The sequence below is a fragment of the Podarcis raffonei genome, chromosome 1 (genome assembly GCF_027172205.1).
Source record: "Podarcis raffonei isolate rPodRaf1 chromosome 1, rPodRaf1.pri, whole genome shotgun sequence".
Taxonomy (NCBI): Eukaryota; Metazoa; Chordata; class Lepidosauria; order Squamata; family Lacertidae; genus Podarcis; species Podarcis raffonei.
This window is the reverse complement of record NC_070602.1, coordinates 24165332-24190872: the sequence shown is the minus strand read 5'-3', so window position 1 is coordinate 24190872 and position 25541 is coordinate 24165332. Positions and strand designations below refer to the sequence as shown.

General features: G+C 42.2%; 2 protein-coding genes and 1 long non-coding RNA gene across 14 annotated transcripts in view; 2 read left to right on the top strand and 1 right to left on the bottom strand.

Moving 5' to 3' along the window:
• The window catches only part of EML5 (EMAP like 5), an 84246-nt gene extending 66471 nt beyond the window's left edge, over positions 1-17775 (bottom strand). For 5 of the 12 annotated variants that reach the window (XR_008328985.1, XR_008328984.1, XM_053377419.1 and 2 more), the window contains exons 1-2: positions 16986-17774; positions 351-510 (exon numbers count right to left, since the gene is read on the bottom strand). Coding sequence is in view for 9 of the 12 variants with exons in the window: in XM_053377419.1 (XP_053233394.1) it covers positions 351-510; positions 16986-17182 (357 nt within the window). In the remaining 3 variants the exon portion in view is untranslated. Of the gene's footprint in view, positions 1-350; positions 511-12250; positions 12278-16985 lie in introns of all 12 variants that reach the window. The other 7 variants (XM_053377404.1, XM_053377394.1, XM_053377358.1 and 4 more) reach the window with 5 other exon arrangements.
• The window catches only part of LOC128408255 (uncharacterized), a 213737-nt gene that overhangs the window by 154316 nt on the left and 33880 nt on the right, over positions 1-25541 (top strand). The window lies entirely within an intron of this gene.
• TTC8 (tetratricopeptide repeat domain 8) overlaps positions 24593-25541 on the top strand; it is a 32561-nt gene continuing 31612 nt past the window's right edge. The window contains exon 1 of the mRNA XM_053377655.1: positions 24593-24857. Coding sequence (XP_053233630.1) covers positions 24744-24857 — 114 coding nt within the window. The 5' untranslated portion in view covers positions 24593-24743. The remainder of the gene's footprint in view (positions 24858-25541) is intronic.

The window sequence follows — 25541 nt, the reverse complement described above, 5'->3', positions numbered from 1 at the left end:
AACACAAAAATGAACTCTACAGCACAGCAGAAAGCAGGCGAGCAATGCTGTACCACTTGTACCACCCCACTAACCACTACTGCAGTAAGCCATAGGTTGGCTTACCAGGCCACTCACATGCAATAACTTTGCTGCCTGTTTTTTCGAATGACGCAGGACCCATTTTAGCTGTGTAAATGTGCCTTAATTTATCTCATGTCCATATATTTTAAACGTCTATAAAAGTAAGTAAAAGAATATGAGCATTTCAGTTAATTTGTCTCCCAAACTCAGTATGTACAGCAGAATTTATAGCAAAATGATACATATCATGCACTCATTAAACCAGAAAACTAAACACATACACATACCTGACCATCTACGTCAAATGCCAAGCAAGCTATACCATGTGTATGAACATCTTTCATTACTGATATTGTCTGCACAGTGTACGAGTCCCAAACACAGATATACGGTTCTTTCCCAACTTGACCTGTTGCCACCAATACTCGTTCAGGATGCAAAGCAAGACTTGGAAAAAAGAAACATAGGGGAAAGTTGTTATTAAAATTTAAAACAGCTGTTCAGAGTTCTGAATGCAACAAAACTTTCTATAAAAATAAATACAGTTCTGATCTTTCATTCAAAGGTGCTACAGCTAATATGTCTAACCATCTTTTTCTATACATGAGCTTTAAACAGTGCTGGCCCACCCATGAGGCCAGTTGAGGCAACCACCTCAGGTGGCATGATCCACAGGGCAGCAAATCCTGATCTCAATCTTTCTTCCCCCTTGTCCCCGATGTAGATTGTCTCTCACCCTGGCAGGGCAGGGGGTGCCATTTTGGGGTCCACCACAGGTGCCAAATGGCTTGGGCTGGCCCTGTTTTTAAGATTAGTATTGAAGGCCCTAATTAATGGACTGTCTTTACATTTAGTTAGTTTTAGACTTTTTAAAACCACCTTTCAAACAGATTTTAACTGATGTGTTTTATTGGTCATGCTGTTGTTTTAATTATGTATCATTACTGTAGATATAAAAGTTTTTTTTATTCTAGCCGAATATAACTTACTGAATTATGTTTTAATATATTGCTGAATGTTTGTACTTGTTTTAATTTTAATATTTTGTTATTGTGTTTTTATTGTTGAGTTTTGTTCCTCTCCTTGGGTGGATATGGTCCACATGCATGCACACACACGCTCACGCACATACAGAGCAGGAAATTTGACATATTATATATATCTCTCTTTATTGTGGTCCATAGACCCACAAAAGTTTCAAAACATGATACAGTTAAAACAACCAAACAACAGGCGAAAGAGACCGAGGTAGTCATTTTGTTATGCTTAGAGCATGATGGTCTTTGTTTCTTGCGACCTCCAAAAGAAACTGCCACAGTGAGTGTAATATCATTTGACCTATCCTCCAGAAGGTATTTAATATGCGAGGCTTCAGATTTTCCCGGCAAATTTGACATATTTGAAGAATGGAAAAAAGAAGGAAGAGGGAACCAGGTCATTAGGCTCCGACAGCTTTATTTTTCATTTTCTTTTCTTCTTTTTCCCTGCCTGCAGTGCTAATAGTATCTAAATATAGAATGGAAAACTAATTGCAACTGGCTAAGATGACTGACTAATGAGAGAAAATTTGTGAGCAGTTAAATCCTCAGCTCAGGTGAATAATAATCTGTGTGGCTCAGCTAAGAATAAAAGAAAAAAGACCAACAGAAATGAACTAACCCCTATAATTAAAATATAACCAGAATATATGACCTAGTTTTAAGTACTTAGGCAGATGGTCTGTTTATAGCCTTTGGGCAAGATTAATTATTTGAAGAAAAGCTGTATATTACACATAAAACAAAAAAGGTCAAGCAGTCAGAGTAAGGTGGCATAGAAATAAGCACTGGTAATATATTATCAAGGAGATGGCTTATATACTATTACACAAAAAGGGCCCATTTCCCTCTCCTTCAGTTTAAAATGTTATTTTTAACATTGCAGCTTTCTTACATTTTAGTTAAATTTTTGACTGTAGCTACAAAAGGCAATAGGGTAAGTGATTAGAATCATAGCGGCAAAGAAAAGTCCTCTTGTCCAGTTCCTCTAAGGCAAGATCCCCTGGACATAATTCCCTACAGATTAAATGCATGATAAACCACAATTTGCCACAAGCAAATAGCAGGAGAGAAGTTCAGTGAACAAGATGCAACATACTAGTGGTGTTTGAAGAAAAAATAAGATAGAATGAGTCAAGCAAGTCAACCATTGCACATTTCTGAATAAAAAAATACCCAAGGTCACTAACCAAAGTGACATGAGACGAAATTGTTTTGTGACTACTCAAATCCCCATTAGACCTTGGGTGTAATGTAATACCCACCCACTGAGACTTCCTTTAACAACACTACTTCCTTCTGCCAGGGCTGGTTCCCCATTTGGGCACAATGGTATCAGTGGGTCTACCTCCTCCCTGCTGTTGCTACTGCCTCTCCTTCTGGGCTCAAATCAGCACCACTTCCTGAAGGAAGAGGGAATAAAGCAGATACAGTGTACTGCTTCTTCTCATTATTCTCACAGTGGGCTCATTTACTGAGGACAGGAAAGCATCAAGGAGAAGCAGGGTCACCACCAGACACCAAGGATTGGTAATGGGCCCTCTGCTGGGGTGTGAGCCTTAGTACATACCCTATTATACCAACCCCTGATGCCAGCCCAACAGCTAATTCTCCCCTATAAAAACCCCATCTATTACCACATTCACAATACCGCAGAAAACACAAGCTTGTAAACTCATGTTTGCCATGTTTTATTGGAAAATATATTCTCCCATCTCAGTTTCTTTACTGCAGCTGTGACAGCCCCTGATGCTCCAAAGTGAGGAAGGACAAAGAATCTAACAAAATGCAAATTAAAGCAAGCAAACAAACAAGGCTGTGGGAGATTGTGCAGCCACCATCCCTCCTTGCCTTTCCTTCTCTAGTCCTCTTATACACCTTCCTCCTGTCCTTCTCCTACTTAGAAAATGGAACTTTAATATTGTTCAATGGCAGGCAAGGGAAGAGGAGCCAGGAGAAAAATCAGATGAGAGGTACGTGAGCTGCACAATTTTCCACTGCATCATTCTGCAGGTTGTAATCTTGCACCCCTGTCTGGTATATCCTCAAGAAAGAAGCACTTTTAGAGCCTTCATTAAAGGGCAAGATTCATCTAGTTAAGCTGCCTAGTGACAGCCTGGTGATCTTCCAGCTTATTAACTATTTCTTGGTACACAACAATGGTAATAGGGAACATGTCATTGCACACAGACATTGTCTTTGACTCATACACACACATTCATTTTCTTGCTCTATTTCTACAATCATTACGAATCATTATTTAGAAAATAATTCTGAATGGGGCGGGGGAGCACTGTCATAAGAATCAGTGCAGTAAGGAAAACATTTTAATTTCTGATCCCATTGTCACTTTGTGGAAGACACTGCCAGTACGGGCTAATATTCTCTATAGAAACCCAGACTATGGGACACTAGAGTATATATAACACAGGGTGGAACTCAAAATCACATTAAGAGAGACATGGAACTGCTACCACTATATGTCTCTTTCCCGTAACATCCCATCTACTGTAGCACCATATACATTTTGCTGTGTGTTTCACCATGCCCACATCACATCACCAGCTGTTGATATTCAAGGTACAGAAGCATATTGGGTGTAATTCAACATCATACTCTTCAGCTTGCCAGATGGAACAATCCCTGATCCCCCCACCTGTTCTGTGGGCTCTCCTGACCTCCCCAGAGCCAATTTCAGGGGTGCAAGGGGGTGGCTAAGCCGCATTGTGCAAGTGGAATCCCACCCATAGCATGTTGTGTTAAACTGCACGTTATTATTAGGAAAACAGGAGAGGGAAACACATGAAGTGACAGCAGCACTTTATTATTATTACACTTCTACCCTTCCAATGAATTTGCTTCACTTAGGGAAGCTTACAGCAAATAAAAACAATAAAATCCAGTAACAGGCTATTCTCTGGTAGGAAAAAATATCCCCACAACAAAAATCATACTCAAGGGAAGAAATTTGGAACTGCACACCACAAATGAGAAATGGCTATCCATTTGTTGTGCTAAAACTGATTACCAAGGAAAGTTAATAGTGTCGTTAAATAGAAAGTACAGCAACTCTCAATCAGTCATTTTATTACATCTGCAGGATCTTACCATACACAACAAACTATACATTGTAGCTACCTAAGCCAAATAAAATAGATGAACAACTATTTACATTTATATTTTTTATAGGAATGAGTGTTGGAATTTCTCATATTCAGATAACAGCAGCAGAACACAGCTTATACATCCTAATTTCTTGACATAATTGCTTTAGTGTTTATGGCAGCGGTCCTAAATTAGGCACATAACATTACATCCCGCTGATCTCTCAAAAACGTAAAGGTACTGTATATTACTAGGTGAGTCTTGTAGAGCAGTGCAGTCCAAAATCATATTTTCCATTGTCAAATGAGGACAAAAGATATTTCCACCAGATTTTCCTCATCTAAAACTTAAGATCTTTCTTTCTTTCTTTCTTTCTTTCTTTCTTATTCATTCATTCATTCATTCATTCCCCTCCCTTTACAGGGTGGCTTACAACAAAATCAGATAAGATAAAAACAAAAAGTAAACCCCATGAAAACACCACCACCAATTATAGCAACACATAACAATTTATTAATAACAACAGTGACAATCAATTTATCTAATCATGTCACTTTTCAAAAAAACCTGCCAAAACAGGTGCATTTTAACCAATTATCTAAAATTATATAGAATTGAGGCCAGGCATAGTGGAGTGCCTGTGGGAGTTCAGGTCAATGGGCAAGCCTAGCCTTAAAGGTTGCAAAAGAAAAAGAGGAAATTCAGCAGATAAAACACACACAATCCCTCTAAATCTCCTTTCCCCTTTTTCTTCTAAAGGCTCCCCCATGCCTTCGGAAACTGCCCATCAGAAATCTACTGGATAGTTTCCTCTTCCCCTGTGCCTCTCAAATGATTTTTTATTAATTTCCAGCAGTTTCTTCTTCACAGCTCTTTTCACTTCTATCCTCTTAGAACTTTGGTTTGAACTGGTCTTTTTAGCATAAAGATTGACCATTTTGTTCTATGTAGAAAGCAGAATGGTACTGCTTTCAGATGAGGGCATATATTGCATTGGAAGATAAACCAGTGTATGATGTTATTAGGTCCTGTAATTTGTTTAGTCAAGCCTATCCAGATGCTCATAAAAGCTAGTGTGAATTTTAAACTGTTTTGGTATTTTAACTTCTTGCACCGTATTTTTCGCTCTATAAGACGCACCAGACCACAAGACGCACGTAGTTTTTGGAGGAGGAAATCAAGAAAAAAAATATTCTGAATCTCAGAAGCCAGAACAGCAAGAGGGATCTCTGCACAGTGAAAGCAGCGATCCCTCTTGCTGTTCTGGCTTCTGGCATAGCTGCGCAGCCTGCATTCGCTCCATAAGACGCACACACATTTCCCCTTACTTTTTAGGAGGGAAAAAGTGAGTCTTATAGAGCAAAAAATACGGTATTGTAAATTTTTCCTTATTTTATAGATTTACCTTTTTTGTAAACCACTTTGAGGTTTTCTATAATAAAATGGTGTATAAATTTTATGACCCTAGAGGTCCATGGGCCACAGGTTAAAAACCCCAGTTGCAGTAGATAGTTCCTGGGTACCAGTCTGGGCCTGTCAATCAACATGTTCAGTTTATTTGGTGGATACTTGTGGTATATCAAATGTGCCTTTAAGGGGCCCATTTTCCTCTGATACTTGTCTGGTGTGGTCAAGGCAAGCCCAATACATTTTGGCACCTGAGGCGAACCACAGTATGCGCCCTCCCTGCTATGCTACGCTACTAGCACATTTTGCATATTCATTCAGCAACAAGCACTCACCAGCAATGATGATGATGATAGTAATATTTTTGAATTTCTACAGCACTGAGCACTTGGTAGCAATTATAATACAGAACAAAAAACATTCACATGGTTGTACAGTACCAAGCACTCACCACCCCCCAGCCAGCATGACCAATGGTCAAGGATGACAGACCACTGAAGAGCCAGTATGGTGTAGTAGTAAGCATGACGGATTTGGGCCTGGGAAGCCAGAAATCAAATTCCCACTCAGCCATGAAGCTTTTTCGCTCTGCCTAAACCTACTTCACAGAATTGTTGTGGGGATTAAAGGGGGGGAGGGGACCCATATTGTGGGAATGCATGGCCAAGGGAGGAGAAGGTGGTGACAAGGTGGAAGACAAAGATGCTGCCCCACTTCTGCTGCTTCGCACAGCATAGTCACTGTAGTCGCTGTATAAAGTGGCAGCAGCAGAGGGGCAGTAGCTTGCTGCTTTCCTATAGGCTTGGTGCTATCTAGGCACTCAGCAAATAGGCTCTCATAATAGGCTGTGAAGCCACCCAGACAGGTGTAGCATCTGGAGGAAAAAAAGAGAAAGAGAAGCCACTGCCTTGCTGCCGCCGCTTTACACAGTTATGGCAACCCTGCCATGTAAAGCAGCAGCACGGCAGCAGCTTCCTCTTCCTCCCCAGTGCCAGTTCTTTCAGGTACCGCTTAAGGCAGCTGTCTCACCCTTAGTTATTGGTGAGCTGGCTCTCTGTGTGGTCTAATCCCACTCGTTGTGGCTCTGATTTGTTCTAGCTCTGCTTGTGGACATGTAAGAATCAAGTAAAGGCTGTGTGAGCTGCTTGGCTAGTTGCAAGATAGTTATTTTTTAATGTGTTGTACGCAGTAGGGATGGGTGAATCTGTCCATTTTAGTTCCGCTCAATTTCTAATTTTTCAAATCTTAAATTGAAGGGGAAAGGTGGGATATAAATAAATAATAATGATAACAACAAGCAATTTAGTGCAAATTTCTCAACACAATATGTTTGTATGAAATTCTGCAGACAAAAGCCAGCTCTCTCAGCCTGAAGTGAGATGAACACTGCATCCCATAGTCAAGTTTGACTGGACTCAACCATCCAGGGGTCCTTTACCCTTACCTTACCTCTTCCTAATATACTCCCCCCCCCAAAAAAAAACCCAAATTCCCATAATATGCTTTTTTGTACAGTGGTGCCCCGCAAGACGAAATTAATCCGTTCTGCGGGTGTCTTTGTCTTGCAGGGTTTTTCGTCTTGCGGAGCACCGCTATTAAAAGCTTAGCGGATAAGCGGTAATTGACAGATAAGCGGCTTAGCGGCTATTAGCGGCTTAGCGGCTTAGCGGATAAGCGGCAATTTGAAGATAAGTGGCTTAGCGGCTTTCAGAAAAGGCAAAAAAAACGCAAGACCCCGAAAAAATTTTCGTTTTGTGAGACAACCCCATAGAAAAATTCATCTTGCAAAGCGGAAAAAAAATCGGAAAGCCCTTTCCTCTTGCGCGTTTTTTGTTTAGCGGGGCATTCGTCTAGCGGGGTACCACTGTACATTGTTTTCACTCATATATGAGCACATTACCTGGCTGGAGAACAACATTGCAAAATTCAGTGTGAATTTTGATAGAAGTCATGTTTTGGTTCTTGTGTTGTTTCAGAAAGTACAAATTAGGTAGGCTCACTTTTAAATGCAAACTGATTCAGTTTCTCCTCTATCCCTAGTTCCCAATAACCATTGTGTGGTTGCATAGTAGTATGAAGAATGTGAATCTGCTGCATGGACTGGTCCAAGCTCAGAGTGATGCTGGGTTGAATATTGTTGGAAGTCCCAGGGGACTTTCTCAAGACCTTCCTACCTGTGGCCTAGATAATGTCATCAGTCTTAGATGGATGAGATACCTTTGTGGATAGGAGCAGAGGAAGCATTGTTCTAGAAAAGCCATGAATATGTTGGCACACTGTGGAACCAAGCAGGAAAACATAGCAGTGCTTTTGGCTTGAAAATGCACTATATATTGTCCTTCTGATGTCCATTTACTAAGGTGATATGTTTTAACATGCCAGGCAGATTCACCAGGAACAAAGTAGTACATGAACAGGCCTTTAGGAACACCCAGGCAGGCAAGGCGATATTCTGGAGGTTAGATTGCCACAATAAAACTTATTTTCAGGACCATTTTAACACCAGATAAATGATCAAATAATATGGCTGCAGTTTCATATAAAAGTGTACAATTTCAAACTCTGATTTTCAAATTCTCCTATTGTGGAGTCCTAAAAAGAAATCAAGCTTAAAAATTCACAGACTAATCTTAGTAAATCTTCATAAATCATCCAGATACTGTCTGAAACCTTGTGTTGATGAAAGATAAAGCATAATTCACCTTGCTTGTTCTTGCTGAGGGATTATAAACTGAAAACAAGGATTGGCATAGTTCTAAAAGTCAGTAGGACATTTATTTTGTTGTCAGATTACTGCACTGTAAAATTAATCTATTCATTCTGTGTGAATACTGTTGTGATAAAAGGAATATATCCAAATTAAAGTCTAATAATGAAATTCTAATGAAATTCACGACAAGGTTTTCTTTAACTTTTTTATATAATATAAGTAAGAAATTACAATCTCTCTGATATATTTGAATTTCTTGTTAAAACTCAATTGTCAGATTCCAGTGCATGCCCTTTCACTATATTAACTAGTACTCATTCTATTGTGCAAAGACACATAGTAAAAATATATGAGGAAGATTCCCCCATTTTTTCACAGGTCGTTTATGCCACTGTTTCATAAAACACCTAAAACAAATTAATGAATTTCAGTACATTATACTCAGGTTTTTCTTAGCCATTCATTTATATCTACCATATAATTGCCCATTTCATGCGGAAGGTAACACATTTCCAATCAATTAATACTGATGAAGGTTCACAGCATTTTTAACAGAAACAAAATGCACACAAAGATATAAGGGGGGGGAGGATTGTGTTTTATTTTAAAATAAATTTAGGTGTCCCCCCAGAAAAAATTAGTGCTCCAAGCTATGTAGTGCTAGCCTGCATTTACACAAAAGTTGTAGTGCATCCAATAGGACTGACACTGCAGCCCTAAGCAGAGTATACTCAGAAGTCCCACTGAGTTAAATGGTGCTTACTTCAGGAAAAAGTGTATAGGATTCCATTGTTAATCAGCTTGATTAGTAGATTAATAAGTGTAACTCAATTTTAATAAAGAAGGGCAAATTTTAATTAGTGTGGCTGAGATTTAAAAATACTTGTTTCTTTTATCATATGGTTCGTGTTCTGGTCTATTACTATAATCTTTAAGTATTAAAGATGGCCACTCTGAGTGGTAGCTGCTGCTTTTTTATAAATTATAAGCTTGGTCATGTTTTCTTCAATGTCTAAAATGAACACGAGTACCAAAGTTTATAGTGCAATCCTATACTACTACTCTATGTATGCTACTCAGAAGAAAGTCCCATGGAATTCAATGGGGCTTACTGCGACTAACCTTGGAGGACTGCAGCCTTAGTTACTATGCAGAATGAACTAGTGATGAACCTACTCATTCAATTCAGAGAATATTCAGAGGCACTGCTTCTTTTCCTTTCATTATCTGAGGTGTAGTGGACAATTTACACAAGACTGGGGGTTTTCAGCAGGAGTGAAGAGATTATAGAAGTTGGATTTGTCTGTCTTCCTCATTGATGGGTTTTAAGTAGCAAGTTGTCTCAACATTCTTGCACAGCCATCAGAAGAAATAGCTTTATATACTTGGTGTTTCTCATTACTTGCACATTTTCAAGTTCTATGGTATTTCTTAGAGATGCAACTGAATAAATATAACTATACACAGTATTCCAAATGTGACATTGATATGGTAAAGAGATCCTGGACAGCAGCCCTCTGTAATTCCTCACAATTTCCTTCCCCAAAGAGTCACACCAAGTGCAATCTTGTCATTGGATCGTGTTAAATTTGTACATGAAGCCACTGGTAGACATATTGTGAAAGTTACAATGACCATGAAGTCCAGCTTGATGGAACAGGTTGCAGCCTGCTCCATGAGAGAGAAGGCAAGCGTACTAGCCAAACCAACCCCTCCATCTTGTTAACTGTATTGCTTCTATTTTTCTCTGACTGCCTTCCTTCAACCTTCTGGGCTATCTGGCCCAACCATGGGTGGTAGTCCATCAGCTTAGTCAGCTGAGACAAAGAAACACAGAACTCCCAAATCCCAAGAGACAGTAGACTGGTGTGTGTGCACCTCCTGCATATTCTTTACCCAGGAATTTGCAAGTGAGCAGCGATCATCTTCTTCAAGTAAAAAATATGGCAGGAGAGGTCAGGATTGGGATCTCTCCCCAAAGACTGGTGCTTCCTTAGGGCCAAAACTTGTCTTCCTGTGCAACTCTGTGCATGTCTACTCAGAAATAATCCCCAATAAGTTCAGTATGACTTAGTCCTGTGTAAAAGTGAGGATAGGAGTTGGGTCTTTATTTTCCTTGTTCCTCTATGTTGAATTTTAGATTGTAGACTTCTTAGGGCAGAGACCTGTATTCTTGTGCAAATATCTACATGACTACTTGGAGGAAATCACCACTGAGTTCAGTAGAACTTACTCCCATGTAACTGTGTACAGGATTGGAACCATGGATTGAATCCCCTTTGTTTCCTCTGTGTTGAATTTTAGATTGTGAACGTCTGAAAGAAGAGAGCTGTCTTCCTGTGCAACAAAATACATGTCTATTCAGAAGTAATCCTCACTGACTTCAATGATACCAGTCCCGTGCAAACGGGGTAGCCAGCCCTGGGCCTCAGAGGGCTAACCTGGCAAGGAGGATCTCCAGGGACTGGCTGCTTTTTTCGTTTGAGTTTATAACTTTATTCTAACAAGACTCCTGCCACAGGCCTCAGACAGGCTCTGCATGGGTCTGCCTGGTACTTACTCTTATGAACAAGATGCAGTATTTGATTCTCCTTTTCTTGTTTCCTCTGTTTTGAGTTTTGAATTTTAAATTGTAAGTTCCTTGTGATAGGGACCTGTATTCTTATGATTTCAACATCTATTTAAGGTTGTGAGTGTCATTGCTTGTGTAGCCAAAATGGCACCATCCATGCACAAGTGGGAGGCATCAGTAGGAACCCCAAGATTTCAACAAATACAAAAAGAGTTTAGTTAAATAGCCCAAGAGGCATGCAAGAGTGGAAGACAACCACTGTGTTGCTGCTGGTGTTAAGTTTTACTACTCTGAGCTTACAAAAAAAGTCTCATTTTTTTAAATAAATAATAGGGCACAATGCAGTTATAGTCTATAACAGAAAGTGAGAGTTGCTCCCACATAAATGGGTTAAGATCTAGACTTCTGAACTGAATACCTTTCCTTTGCTGTTTTCTCTGTGTTGAATTTTAGATGAAAAGTTCCTTGGGGCGGGGACCTGTCATCTGCTGCAGATTTCTGCATGTCTGCTTAGAAGTAATCCCCACTGACTTAGTCCCATGTAAGTGGCTATAGGACTAGAATCCTAAATAGAAGCCCCTTATTTTGCTGTTTCCTCCATGTGAAGTATTTATTTTAATTCCCTTGGGACAGATTTATTAAACTGATCCCACTAGCTGAAGCCCACACAAGGACTTCTTCAGCTACTGCAACAGAACAATCTCCTTAGTGTCACACTGCACTGAATTCCTCCTCGTGTGTGTAACAATTAGGGTAACCAGCAAGGTGTAGGGCTGTGCTTTCAACAACTAGACCTAAACCAATGCTAACAAAATAGTCAGTTCCTCTCTAAAATTTATTTTGGTAAAGGTAAGCATACGAACTGGAGACCAAGAATTTGCCAGGGAGGAGGTGAGCAGTGAAAGGAGCCTGTTACCAGGATGAGTGAGAAAGGAGTGCAAGGACTGGAAAAGCATCAGCAAGAGTCATTTAGCATTGGGAACAGTTTTGTTTTCTAGCCACTCTTGCCTCATGAATCTGTAGTTGGACGAGCAGTTTTGGTTGAACACTAAAACTAACCATGATTAACCCAACATTGCAGGTTCAGATGTAACAATAAACCATGGTTACCATTCATAAGCCAACATCAAATCATGGCTTCATACAGAGATTTGTTGGGTTAATTACCATTAACTTGCCAGAACAGGCTCACATGTGCAAACAAACTACATTTGAGCTAAACAATCCATGTCTTATTTGTAAACATGGCCAATAACAGTAATTGTCAACTGCACTCCACTGGCCAACATAAAAACATGTACTAGGGCATGCATGATGTGTCAACAAGAGGATGAAATTAAGGTGGATAGTACCTACCTCCATCTACCAGCTTCTTATGCTGCTCTTTGGAGGGAAAGAGAAATAAATAACAGTGTACTCCTCCAGTTCCTTATAACTTAAACACAAAACCTTTAGCGTAGCAGCATGATATAATGCTCCAACAAATCAAGATTTCTACTTCCTTCAATTTCAGCGCTTCACTTTTTTCCTTATGCATTGGTAGTCACACACTTTTATGGAAGAAAATAAAGGATTATACACTTGCTTCTATAGTGGGGTGGTTAAACCTGCCCTTTACATCTGACATTTAAAGTGTTAAAGACTAACAGATTTACTGTGGCATCTATGCCATTGAACTAGTCCTTATATCACAATAGTGCTTTGAATGTCTGGGGTCAGTGTTTCTAATCTTTATACAAAAAGCAAGTGAAGTTTGCTCCAGTTTGGAATGGAGGAACCAAGCATAGAGTGTGGGAAACTACGTACTTTGGAAATGAATTTGCTGTGGATCTAGATCAGAGGGTGCTTAATTAATGGCCCTCCAGACGTTGCTGGACAGTAACTTCCATAATCCCTGACCATTGGCCATATTAGCTGGGGCTAATGGGAGGAAGAGTCAAACAACTACAGGAGGGCCACAGATTAGCCATCCCTGCTCTAGATCATCCTCAAAGTGTGAGTTGGTCCTCTTAAAGTGGGTATGGGAAGTTGAAAGAGAAGTAGAAAGGCTAGCAAGGGAAGCACACAGTGGCTGCTGGAGGCAAATCAAGTCAGGCCAAAGCAGTCACAAACAAGACCTTAGAGAGCTCCACAGGGGCCCTGCTGGCTGAAGTGTCCTGCTACTAAGGCATATATAGGAAGATGTTGTTTTTGCTGGAGCTAGCCACCTGAAGTCTTCTAAAGGCTAATAAGATCTGAAGTGCAATTGGTTGGCAAGGTGGTTAAATGACATTTGTCCTATTTTGCAGACTTTGATTTTGTGAGGCTGAGGATGATAGAGGTACTGCAGGGGACTCATCATATGAGTTGTGGTGGTTCTGGTAGTTCTTCTGTCAGGGAAACAGCCTGAACCTTGCCCTTATCTGAGTCTTCTGCTGCACACTGCAAGTTCCTCAGGTTGAAAGTCATGACAAATAAACTCTTCCTTGACCCTTCCCACCTAAATGCTTACTAGTGCCTTTTTTGTAGCTCTCACCATCAAAGGAATGGTAGCTAAAATATATTCTCTCAACTACAAAACATTGCACCTGACAATAGATATCATCCTTTTAAATTTTTAAAAAAGATTGCAGCAAATTTGAGAGTTTAAGTGTAGGTTCAGAGTTTCAAACAAGTCAGTTATGCAAAAAATATCTACAGATTTGTGCCCTTCAGCACTATGACTTTCAGTGTTATTACAATGTAATGCTATCCATCTTCTCTCAGGAGTAAGCTCCAGTGATTTCTACATAACTGTGCATAGAATCACACATATTACAGATATTGTAGCCTATTGTTGTATATAAAGACACAGCCCATAAGCCAATGCTTTTACTAAGCTTCATTGTAAACATGTATTGTTTCTAGAGCATGACATTTCAGATATCCAAATGCAAGCTACAACTTTTCAAGCCCATGCAGTACTATAAGCAGAAAGACAAAGAAAGAAAAGAGCCCACAATGCCTTCTAGACTTTACACATTAGGCATGATATGGGGTGGTACTTCATATCCAAAACAAATACTAATAATGCCTCCTTGTGTAAATAATTTAGTTTTCACTCCACCAGCATAGCTAGCATTTTCTTACAGTACAAAGAGCTCTTCACAAACATAAAAAAATTCTTTATAAGTTTAAAATTAATTTAAACTTGATCCTGCACAACCTTCTCAGTCACCAGAAAGGAGGCAAGCAGGTTCAGGGCTGGCTTTTTCAGTAGTTACTGCACCACTGCTTCCTTTAAAGTTGCAGAACCTCCTGTGTGTTCACCACACTCTGGATCCACCTAATCAATCCCCCAGCTTGATTTTACTAGGGGTCAGGAGGGCACAAAGTTGGGCACATTCTTGCTAGCACTCCGTTGATGTCATCATAAACTGAAATTGATCCCATAAATTGGAAAAACAAAGCATTTGACACCTCTGCTGGAACTGGAACCATAACTGTAGTATCTAAATTACAAAGTAGGTGTAATTATGTTCTCTAATCAGTGCTCAGTCAGCTTCAGAGTGAGATCTAAACCACTGGCACTCTAGCCATCATCCAGCCTGTTTCATCACTCATAGTGTCCTAGAATATCAGTACCTGCAGCACTGCACAGAATGCTCAGGAGCTAATGTGTCAATAGCCCTCTGCATCTCACCATTCAACAATGTAACAAGAGCCTCTCCCCAAGTCCCCACAAGTATTCAGAAATCCATCAGGATCCATAAGTCTCTGGAGGCAGTCTATCATAACTGGTCCCATCACTGCAGAGCGGTATAGCTGCCTTGAGTCCAAACTTCATCAGAAAGTTGTCTAACCATGATAAAGGAGTCACAGAAATGCTACCCCCAATTTCTGACTCATCACACCTGTCACCACCTGGAGTAATGACCAAGGGTAATCTTCATCTGTACATGGGTCCTATAACAGCCTAAGACAGACCCATGGTTGCCATGGAGGCCATGCAACTCTGTGCTGGTCCAGTGGCAGCCTTGGCATGGGTGTTAAAGTCACCCAGTATTATGGTTTGAGATTCCTCTAACACCATGCTTGAGACTACCTCAGCCAGCTCTGTCAGGGAGGCTATTGGGCAACACAATACAACAACGGCATCCCTAATCTAAGACTCAATGTATGATACAGACCCTCTAGACCAGGCATAGGCAAACTCGGCCCTCCAGATGTTTTGAGACTAGAATTCCCATCATCCCTGACGACTGGTCCTGTTAGCTTAGGATGATGGGAGTTGTAGTCCCAAAACATCTGGAGGGCCGAGTTTGCCTATGCCTGCTCTAGACCCACGCCAAGGTAGAGAGGTTTCCTGGTAAGGGAGAATGAACTCTGATAACTCCACCTTCCTGGCTCTCTAAGCTAGCTTAGTGCTGCATTGAGTCCTCAGTGGGGCACAGCCATGAACGATCTGGCACACCCATCTCCCCCAACCAAGTCTCAGTAATGAATGCCAAGTCAGCACACTCCTCCATGATTAAAATACCAACCCAGTGTTTAAGAACTGTTCAGAAATTTGACATTCAAGTAAAAAATAGGAGACCACCAGAAGTTCAGAATTCAACAGGAAGCAATGCCTTTTTTGTAGTAGGGATCCACAACTGCCATATGTTGTGTATATAATATACAATCTCAAGAGAAAAATAACAAATTACTGTGGGAAATTCCATCATCACCAGTCTAAAATAAATAAAATGCATAAGCAAACCAAAGCAAAACTGATTCAGTTTCATCAATTGCCACCCATAAGACTAAACAGATTTCAAAATTGATGCTTCTAATAATTGTTTGGCAATTCTACCAACTATGAGCACCAATACTAAATGTGTAAAACTGTGATTTCTAACAGCCGAACACAAATAAAGAAATATTTAAAGCTGCAGAAGTGGGTCACAGTTATATAATTTACCAACAGTAAATATTTATTAATTTATTGACTTTAATAAATAAGAGAAATTCAAGAAAATCAGCTACCTAGAGGTGAGATGTGGGTATATTGTACTGCAGTACTAGGTTTTGTTTTTGCTTTTGGCAAACTGGACAAATATAAACTGGATTTACACAGCGTACTTTGCGGAAATGGAGAAAAATGTATACATGTCAGAATTCAAGCCTGTGTTTTAGGGACAGAGTACACACTACTCCTCACCCACATAAGCCGCTCAGAAAAAATACTTGAAGACCTTACAATGCTCCAGAAAGATTTTAAACTTGAACTATTGTAAACTCCCAAGGAGAGGTAGTTTCATAATGAAGGGTGCAAGCAGCAGCCTGAGAACACCTCTCTATGTGCCTTTGGCTGAGTGAAACAGGCAGGAGGTTAGTGTTGTTAAGAGGGCACCCTTAGTTGATCTCAGCAATCGCAACAGTACAGATGTCCGATAACAGATGTGTTTGTGAGAAAGACAGAGTGGGGGCTGGGATAGGAATACAGGAAATCCAATCTGTATTTATAAGGTAAAAATGTTGATTTCTGGGGTTTTCTGGAAACAAGAAAGAGAAGGAAAGAAGGAAGATCGATCCTCAGGCATCAGCCTAACAAACTTTTCCCTTACTCCCGAGAGCAGAAGGAGATAACCGCCTATTAACAACTGCCCTGGAGAGAAGATTGTTTCCCGGGCATTTACTATTCGCCAGATCACGAAAGAGAGTGAAACTGCAGTGAACGCGGAAGAAGAACTGGCCGGCCCCTAGGGTAGTAAATAAATAATAATAAACAGACACACACACCTTCCTCGAATAGGGAAGAGGGGGGAGAGATAATATTGCACAGGGAGGGGAGTGGGGGTGGGGGGAAATCCCAGATTAATACGGCGCTTCTGTAGACTGGGATCAAACGAGGACCCTGATGCCCTAAGGAGGGCGCCTGCCTGTCGCTGCTGTTTTTCGCAAGGCGGGAGGAAAGGCAGCGCTTGTCTATGTCGATCGAGCGCGTTCTCCTCCTCTGACAAGTCTTTCTGCAGAGACGGCGCTTAAAGGAGACCTGGGAATGGAAACGAGGGAGGGAAAGGGGGAGAGAAGGAAGGAAGGAAAGGGCTTCCCGGCGGGGTTGGGTGGTGTGTCCCCCCCCCCGCCCTACCTGATGATGTCGTCCTGATGCCCCAGGTAAAATTTCTGCCGGTGCTCCCGGGGGCTGTAGACCACCCCGACCCCCGCCACGAAATAGACGATCTCCTTGGCGGCCGTGTAGTAAAGGTTGTTGCGGCACTGGTGGCCCCGGTAGCCGTAAACCCACTCCAGCCTCAGGTGGCAGTTCGGGGGGCTCCGGTCAGCCATGGCCCGCCTTCCCCTTCCCGCCTGGAGGTCGGGGTCCTTCCTGCCGGAGCCCCGGAGCGGGGTGGGTGGGTGGGTAGGTGGGGGTGAGGGTGGAAAGAAAGGGTCCCCTCAAGCCCAGGGATCGGTGTCTTCCCCTCGCTCAGTCCCTGGCCGCCGGCATGGAGCCTTCCCGAACAGCCGCCAGTCCGTCCGTCCTCCTCACAGAAGGCGTCGCGGGACGCGCTGGGCTCGCCTCAGCCTGGCAGCGCTGCTGCTGCTGCTGCTGTTGCCGCCGCCGCCGCCGTTCCTGCTAGACATGGCTGCGCGGCGGCTCGGCCTCGGCTCCTCCACTACCATCCACCTGCTGGGCCTGGAGGTCACCCCCTCGCAGCGGCTGAAAACTCCAGCCCGAGCCCGGCGACGGACCCGGAGCCCCTTCCGCGCCTCAGCAGCCCGGGCGCTCGGCGCTCCGACTTCTGCCTCCGTCGGCTCGAGATCCGCCTCGCGCGACGTCAATCCTCAGCCGCCGCCGCCGCCACACACACTTTCCCTGTACTCTGCGCCTGCGCAGTCTGTCACCCTTCTTGGCGTCGTCGTCCTCTCCTCATGGCGCCCTTTCCATGAGCTGGAAGATGTCCCTTTCCCTTTAACCCCCCCCCTCTAGCTTCCCCCGCCCTTGAAAGTGGACTTTCAAGGCGTAATGGCCGTCCTTGTCCTCGCGGCTTCCTCGCGCCACCTGAGGAGAAAAGGGCGGGGAGGCAGCGTGGGGGAGGGGAAGCAGCCAGGAGGAGGCTACCTGAGGGGAAAGGCGAGGCGGCTATGGGTCAAACTGTTAAGTCAGACCAAACAACGCTTTATTATTATTATTATTATTATTATTATTATTATTACTACTACTACTAATGAAATGCCCCCATCTGACTGGGCTGCCCCAGCCACTCTGGGCTACTGCCACAAAAATATAGAAACACAATAAAACATCGAACATTTAAAAGCTTCCCTTCAAGACTTCAAACACGACCTTCACCGCATGAGGAATGCAGCTGTCCCTCCTTCCCTGACCGAATAGTTTCCCTTGCTTAGTTATCTTACTCGAGACCTTATAAAACCGTCTCTTGTCGTTTAATTCAGTTGCCGGCTGGTGTGGTTCGGAAACCTTCTGCTCCGTTTCACCTCAGAGCCAGATTCAGATGAAAACATGCCCCAAACTTCATTTCGCCTGCTGTACTGTAAACCGAGTGCATGTGGACGTTCATTGGTATACCTTTTCAAAGCATGGTTTTTTTAAAAAAAAATCGACATAGCGAAACTCAAACAGGTCAAACACAGAGAGAGAGATCTGGAGTGAACAGCATTAATTCCGTTCATCTATTTCTCTTTCAGCATTCGTTGCAGTGCAATTCGCACGAACGCGGCGCGATTCTGTATAACTCTCCATGGTGCTGAATTTATCCACAAAGGGTTGTTAGCCTGATAAGTAGCCATTGGTTTCGTTTTGTAACGTTTTAAAAGGGCCAGAAAGATGGTGTGTTGCAGTTAAATAAATAAGTAAAGTACCTACTCGGAGCCTTAGATTCTGTTCAGGTGCCCTTTTGGCAATTTTGGGGAGGCATGAGGTACTGGAGCACATTCCAAGCTACATTAAAATGTTGGATTTCTCCATTGATTGATATGGGTGACCCTCAATTCTGTCTCTGGCACATTTAAAAGTAGATTCTCATTATAAACCAGGAAATGACATTTCCAGACAAGGATTAGTTACTTCTACCCTTTATCAATTTGCATCTGTCCTCCTGCCATAGCTACTCCCCACCCAGTTACCAGGCCCCTGCCTTCCCTAGCCTCTCATTATTATGTATAACATGGGGCTACTCAGTCTGCTGATACTTCTGTCTTGTGCATGGGTAATGCTGTTTTGGCAGCATAAGCAGGATCACTGGAAAACTTGGTGTTGCTATTATTACAATTGGTTTGAGTATGGAGATGGGAGAAGCAGCAGTATAGGGTCTGAACATGAAGAGCTTTATAGGCCAGAAAACAGTCTATGCTGATAGCCAATTGGAAAGCCAATGCTGAGTTAGTAAGGAAACTGGGCTGCTAGTATTGTTTGCTCTCAGTGGTCCACTCTCAGAAAGCAGACTACCACATTCTGCAACAGCTTAGTTACCAAATAGCCACAAAGAAGCACCTTGTGTCTCACCTCATGGTTACAGAGATGTAACTGTTGCAAAGTCCAACACCAAAAAACTTAGCAATTTACGGTACTATTTTGCCAGATGCCATCAAAACCTGGATCTCCAACCTTAACAATAGACTCAGGAGCACTCCAAGAGCAAACCTCATTGGTCAGCTTGCTCCTTAGAAGTGACGTGACAGAATACTTGCCTATGTTCTGCCTCCATCAAAAACATTGGCACAAATTATCTTGGAGTGATTCTTATTTAGTGATTCACTGTATATTTACTTCTCACAGCTACTGTGTACGCTAGTAGTTTTGCTTGTTGTATGTTGCAGAGCACATTTTCTTAAGCAGCAGCTGGTAAAGATTTTGCCTTTTAAAACTCTTCCCTAATTGAGTTATGTTGGCAATTTGCATATGCATTTTCCAAGATCATTATAAAAAACTATATTTGTTTCAAGAACATTGCTGGATTCCTTTAAACTGAGAAAAATAGGCTAAAATTGAATGAAATGAAACTGAAGATCCTGACAAAGTCAATAGGAATGTTATAATTTACATTGGTTGATCAAATCAGTTCTGAACTCTTAAATTTGAAGATTTACAACAGAGTTTAGAATTTTGGTATCCATGATAGTGATCAGAATATGATGGTGATAATGATTATTTACCTGAGCAATATTATAAACAGTTTGAAACAACTTACAATCACAAAAATAAAGTGGATCCTAAAAATATGCACCTCAGATGTCAAAAACCAGAGTAAAGAAGTGCAATGAGACAACATATGTGATGGAGCATATATTAGATCTGATGTTTTATGCTTACATGGAAACAGAGGCTCTGAATATATTGTGTTGTGTTGAGGCACTGCTCTATTAGCTGAAGCATTGATCTGTGAAGTTGCATATCCACTTATCTATGGTGCCACTGGAATGGAGTACAGTACCATTAATAGCTATTAATATAACCAATTAATAAAGAAAAGTTGTAATGCATATAATATATATACTGTGTGTATATATATATATATATATATATATATATATTTGTAAGGCAAGCCGTCTTGTGTGGATCATACCCCTAAAGGCAACCTATTAACAGTTATTATGAAAGATATATAAACTTTGTATTTCCACAGTCCACTGAAAATTAAGTTCTAAATTATAAACATGATTACAACATCCTTTGCCTAAATATTTATTTATAACACCTGCTACTAATATCTAGCAGTGACAAGAATCACCCAGCACTTTTCACATTTACCCATATAGAACACTTCAAATCACTAGGTGCACTAGATGCAAAAAGAATTTTGTCATATACATGTAGCATCCTTTTCATAATGCACAGTATGCTTTTTATTAAAAAGTGGATATAATCCATGTACAGTGGTACCTCGGGTTAAGAACTTAATTCGTTCTGGAGATCTGTTCTTAACCTGAAACTGTTCTTAACCTGAAGCACCACTTTAGCTAATGGGGCCTCCTGCTGCTGCCGCACCGCTGGAGCATGATTTCTGTTCTCATCCTGAAGCAAAGTTCTTAACCCGAGGTAATATTTCTGGGTTAGCGGAGTCTGTAACCTGAAGCATATGTAACCCGAGGTACCACTGTAGTTGAAATAGATACTCTGTATTGAGCACCACTAACTTATACTGAACACAGTGTATATGAAAGCCTCAATGGCATAAATGAAACACAAAAAATAGGCTGATTAAATTGCTTCATTTTCCTACAAATGTTCCTTCACTGAAAATTTGATTTCCATCTCTCAGCTTGATTTGATTTTGAACTGACAACAGAACTAAATATAGAACTCTTTAAAATTCTAGTTCTGTGACTGCAATTGCAGAACTGGTTATCTTATGATGTGATCTAAAATGACATAAAGCAATATTTTATATGCATTTAAACACCATTTGCAGTGTTTTCCAGTATGTTTTTAATATCTTTTTGTATAATTAGTGCAGGCTAATATTTTCAATTTTAAATGTTTGATTGATGCATATATATGCGCTACACCAGTAGCTTATACTTTATAGAACATGACTGTAAAACAGCTTTACTGGACAACCAACTTGAGATGCAAATCTATCAAGAAATACTATGGAGCGAACACAATGTGCAGTACTAAAGGATTATAGACAGAGGGCACAATCTACTGGATCTATGTCTTGGGCAAAAATCATTGCAACAAGGAGTAAAAAAATTCTGAAACGGGGTTTGTTCACCTGCAGTTCTATATGTATAGTGCAACATTTTGAATAACAATTTTCAAAAGGCATATAAAACAAGCCTAATTTTTTTAAAAAACCAATGTGCATGTCTGGGGCTATAATAAAAAAATAATCTAACCAATTGTGCATAGTATTTAAATAAATAAATAATTTAAGGCTTTCCTCCATAGTGCTACAGCATATTCTCAAGAGAGTTAATGTGAACAGGAAATGCAGATTGCTTCACTGTATTGGCTGTGACTGGCTGATGACTGAATAGCAGCTGAGCATTTTTTAAGATTTGCTCCCCTGTTCTCCCACATCTTTAACCTGTAGATGGAGGGTTGCACACTAGCACACAGATGGAACTAAGAATAATACAATGGAACAAATAGGTCCTTTTGGGGGAAAGGACACAGCACAGATGTGAGACAGAACATGTTTTTCATAGTTTATCACAGGTAATATACTGTATACTGAAGATGAGCATGTTCAACATATTAAATAGCTGTTGCTTCCTCCTGTCATTTTTGATCTCATGCTATCAACTCTCTGATGCCCTGTAAAGAACAGAACTGGTAAGGTTACCAGTTCCCCCCCCCAATGAATCTGGCGACACTTTTCAACTTCCTACTAAATAGACAGATTTTGTCAGGGGACTGATTTGTAAATCCAGGGATTGTCCCTGGGAAACGGGGACAACTGGTAACCTTACTCTTGTGACTACAAGCTGCACTCTTATATACAATTACCAAGGAGTAAGTCCCACTGAATTTAATTGTGAATATGCACAGGATCACATCCCACATAAGACAGAAGAGAGAGGGAGGGCGCTGGGCTTGCTAATGGAGTAGCAGAGATGGGGATTTACTGGTAGTTAGCAAAGCAGAGGTCAGACTGACTTTATAGGAAAGGCTTTGCAAAGGAAGTGGATTATGATGAATGTATTTCATAGCACAAAATGGATTTTCTTTAGCTCCTAAGGACTTTATACACAGCACCACCCTGCTTCTCCTATTTAAACCTTGCAAAAGCAGTGGTAGCAAATAATACTACTACTATAATAATGAGACCTCACACAGTTTCTTATTATTTGCTTCTTATATTTATACCCCACCTTTAATCAAAGGAGTTCAAAGCAGCATATCTAAGACCATGGAGAGCTCTGTATGGAGTCAGGCCAATGGTTCATTTGGGTTGTTTTCTGTACTTGGAGCCCCTTTTTATCATCACAACAGCACTGTGAGGTAGCTTAGGCTGAAAGATAGTAACTGGCTCAAGATCATTCTGTGAACTTCATGAGCAAGTGAGAAATTGAATGTGGGTCTCCTCAGTCCTAGTCCAACTTAGACCAGGCAAGAGGAATTTGTGGGCCATCAGGGTGACGGACAGGAAGTAAATAAAGAAATGAATCAGATACTTCTGGGACTACAACTCCCATTACCGCTGATTGTTGAATGTTGGGCTGGTCCAAGACACCTGTGGCAAACCACAAAATGGTGTCCCAGAAGAGCCACCTCCTAGGAGCCAAGGTCCCTTGAGCCCTCCCCAATAAAATATTTGAGGAGGGGAGGGCAGCCCCCCCCCCAGTTGATAGGCATTGTCATTCAAATAGTGTGTGTGTGCCACGTATTGTGATCAACAGGGCTTTTTTTCATCCGCAACTCACTGGAACTCAGTTCTGGCACCTCTCAGGTGGGTGCCATTGCTGTTATAAGAGAACAAGGGAAGTGTTTATGGTGAGTTCTGGCACCTCTTTTTCTAGAAAAATAGCATTGGTGATCGATATTATGGGGTGGCGCTTACCTCCCCCTCAATATTTTATTCAAATTGGCACCCATGCCCACCAGGGGGAAAGGCGTGAGTGAAGATCTACATCAGGAACAAGTGGGAGAATAAAGATCTACATTGGGAACAAGAGTGGGAGACAAGCAACTCCTATTTGCCAAGAGGCTGCTGTAGTAGCGGCATATCCAGCTGTCACTGCCACTGTGGAAGCAGCAGCAGGCAATGCACTCCTTGGAGACAGGATCTGCTGCCCTGGTGGATCCTGCATGCCCAAGGTGTTGGCATCACCTTGCCTCATGGGTGTTTTCTCCCACTCCTGAGGTCAGGACCTGAACCAATGGATTCAAGTTACAAGTAAGGAGATTCCGACTAAAGATCAGGAAGAACTTTCTGGCGGTAAGAGCTGTTCAACAGCAGAACAGACTACAGTACCTCAGAAGCTGGTGGACTCCATTTGCCATTTTTAGGCAGAGGTTGATGGCCATCTGTCAGGGATGCTTTCGTTGAGATTCCTGCATTCCAGGGAGTTGGACTAGATGCGCCTCGGGGTCTCTTCCGACCTGGGGTGCCAACCTGAATAAAATATTAGGGCCAGGTAAGCCCCGCCCCACACAACTGATCACATGATATGGTGCGCAAACACCGTTTGAATGGCAAAGTTCATCAACTTGGGGGGAGGGAGGTTGGCCCCTAGGAAGCTCTTATGCTTCCAACTCTACAATTTCACGATGCTATGAACATCTGGAGGGCCACAAGTTCCTCATTGCTGGACTCAGGCGAACCACCCCACCAGAACTGAGAAGTGAAAAGGACGTCCCTTCTTCTTCAGTCACGGCTAAATACAGGATTGCCCTCTCGTTCCCCGGACAGAGCTCTTGAGCTTTTAAGCAGCTTCATTGCAGTCAAAACAAACAAACAAACAAAAACAGTCGAAACATTCCTGCTGCGAAAAGCTTGCCCTTTAAAAACACACACACACAAATTCTCAATAATATAGCAGCACCAGGGGAAAGAACCCTGCCAGCAACCGGCAGCCTTAATTCCATGCAAAGGAGAGGGGGAATAAAACAAAACAAAATAGAGCACAGAAGAGGAGAAATGGGACACGACTCCTAAGAGACTTTTAGGCCGACCATCTCCCTCTTTCTCTCTCTCTGCTTCTCACGCAAGGCGAGCGGGAAGCGCTGAGCAGCGAGGAGAGCTAAGGCTCCCACTCGGTTGTTGTTTTTTCCCCTGCGCAGGCAGTTGCTTAGCCGACTACACGCCGGCGAGGACCCTGGCTGTAGCGTTGCTGGGCAAAGCTAAGTTGGGGCGCGGGGCCTAGGCAGAAGGCAGCGCGGCGACGCCGAAGGAGGCGCGCTGCTCCCGTCGTCGACTCCCCGCGCCTCTGGCCCGCTATGGGGCTGGAAATGGACCCGCTGCTGCACGCCTTGAGTTACTTCAGGCGGAGGAAGTTCCAGCTCTGCTCGGATCTCTGCTCCCAGCTGCTGGAAAAGGAGCCCGGCGACCAGGTCAAGTCGGTAGAGCCGGGGTGTGGGCGTGTGGGGTGCTGGGTCCCCGGGGGAAAGGACGTAAAATGGGCCCGTGGGCAGGCAGATTTAAAAGATAAAAATGGCTCTTTGTGCATTTGGAGGTCCCCTCCCTTACCGTGCACACGCGCCGGCATTTTGCATAGCAGTGGAAGACTGCCTGTTGCCATAGCTGTCAACTTCAGATTTGAAAATAAGGGATCAGCAGCCTCACCTCTCCCGGAAACAGTCTACGGGATATCTAACAATCCGGGATAGCAGCGGGAAGCAGCGGGAAACGGCGCTGAAATAAGGGAATTTCCCGCAAAAAAAGGGAAGGTTGACCAGCTATGCCTGTTGCACTACTTGCTCTTGTTTGTTTGTTTGTGTACCTGTGCGCGCACGTCAGCAGTATGCACACCTTGACAAGAAGACTCCAGGCACCAGATACAAAGAGCTTTCTTTGCTCCATGGTGTCATGAATGATGCGGTTCCACTTGTAGGCTGAAACTTAGACAAAGGATTTTAAACACATTTTATGGCTTAGTTGCCTGACTAATGCTGGAATGTCTTGTCAGCTAACAGCAGCAATTCTCAAAACTTTTTTTTTTAAGTGTATAGCTATCCCCTCTGTACTTTTATGCATTTCATTTCCCTCTGACGTCCCTTTTTACACACACACACACA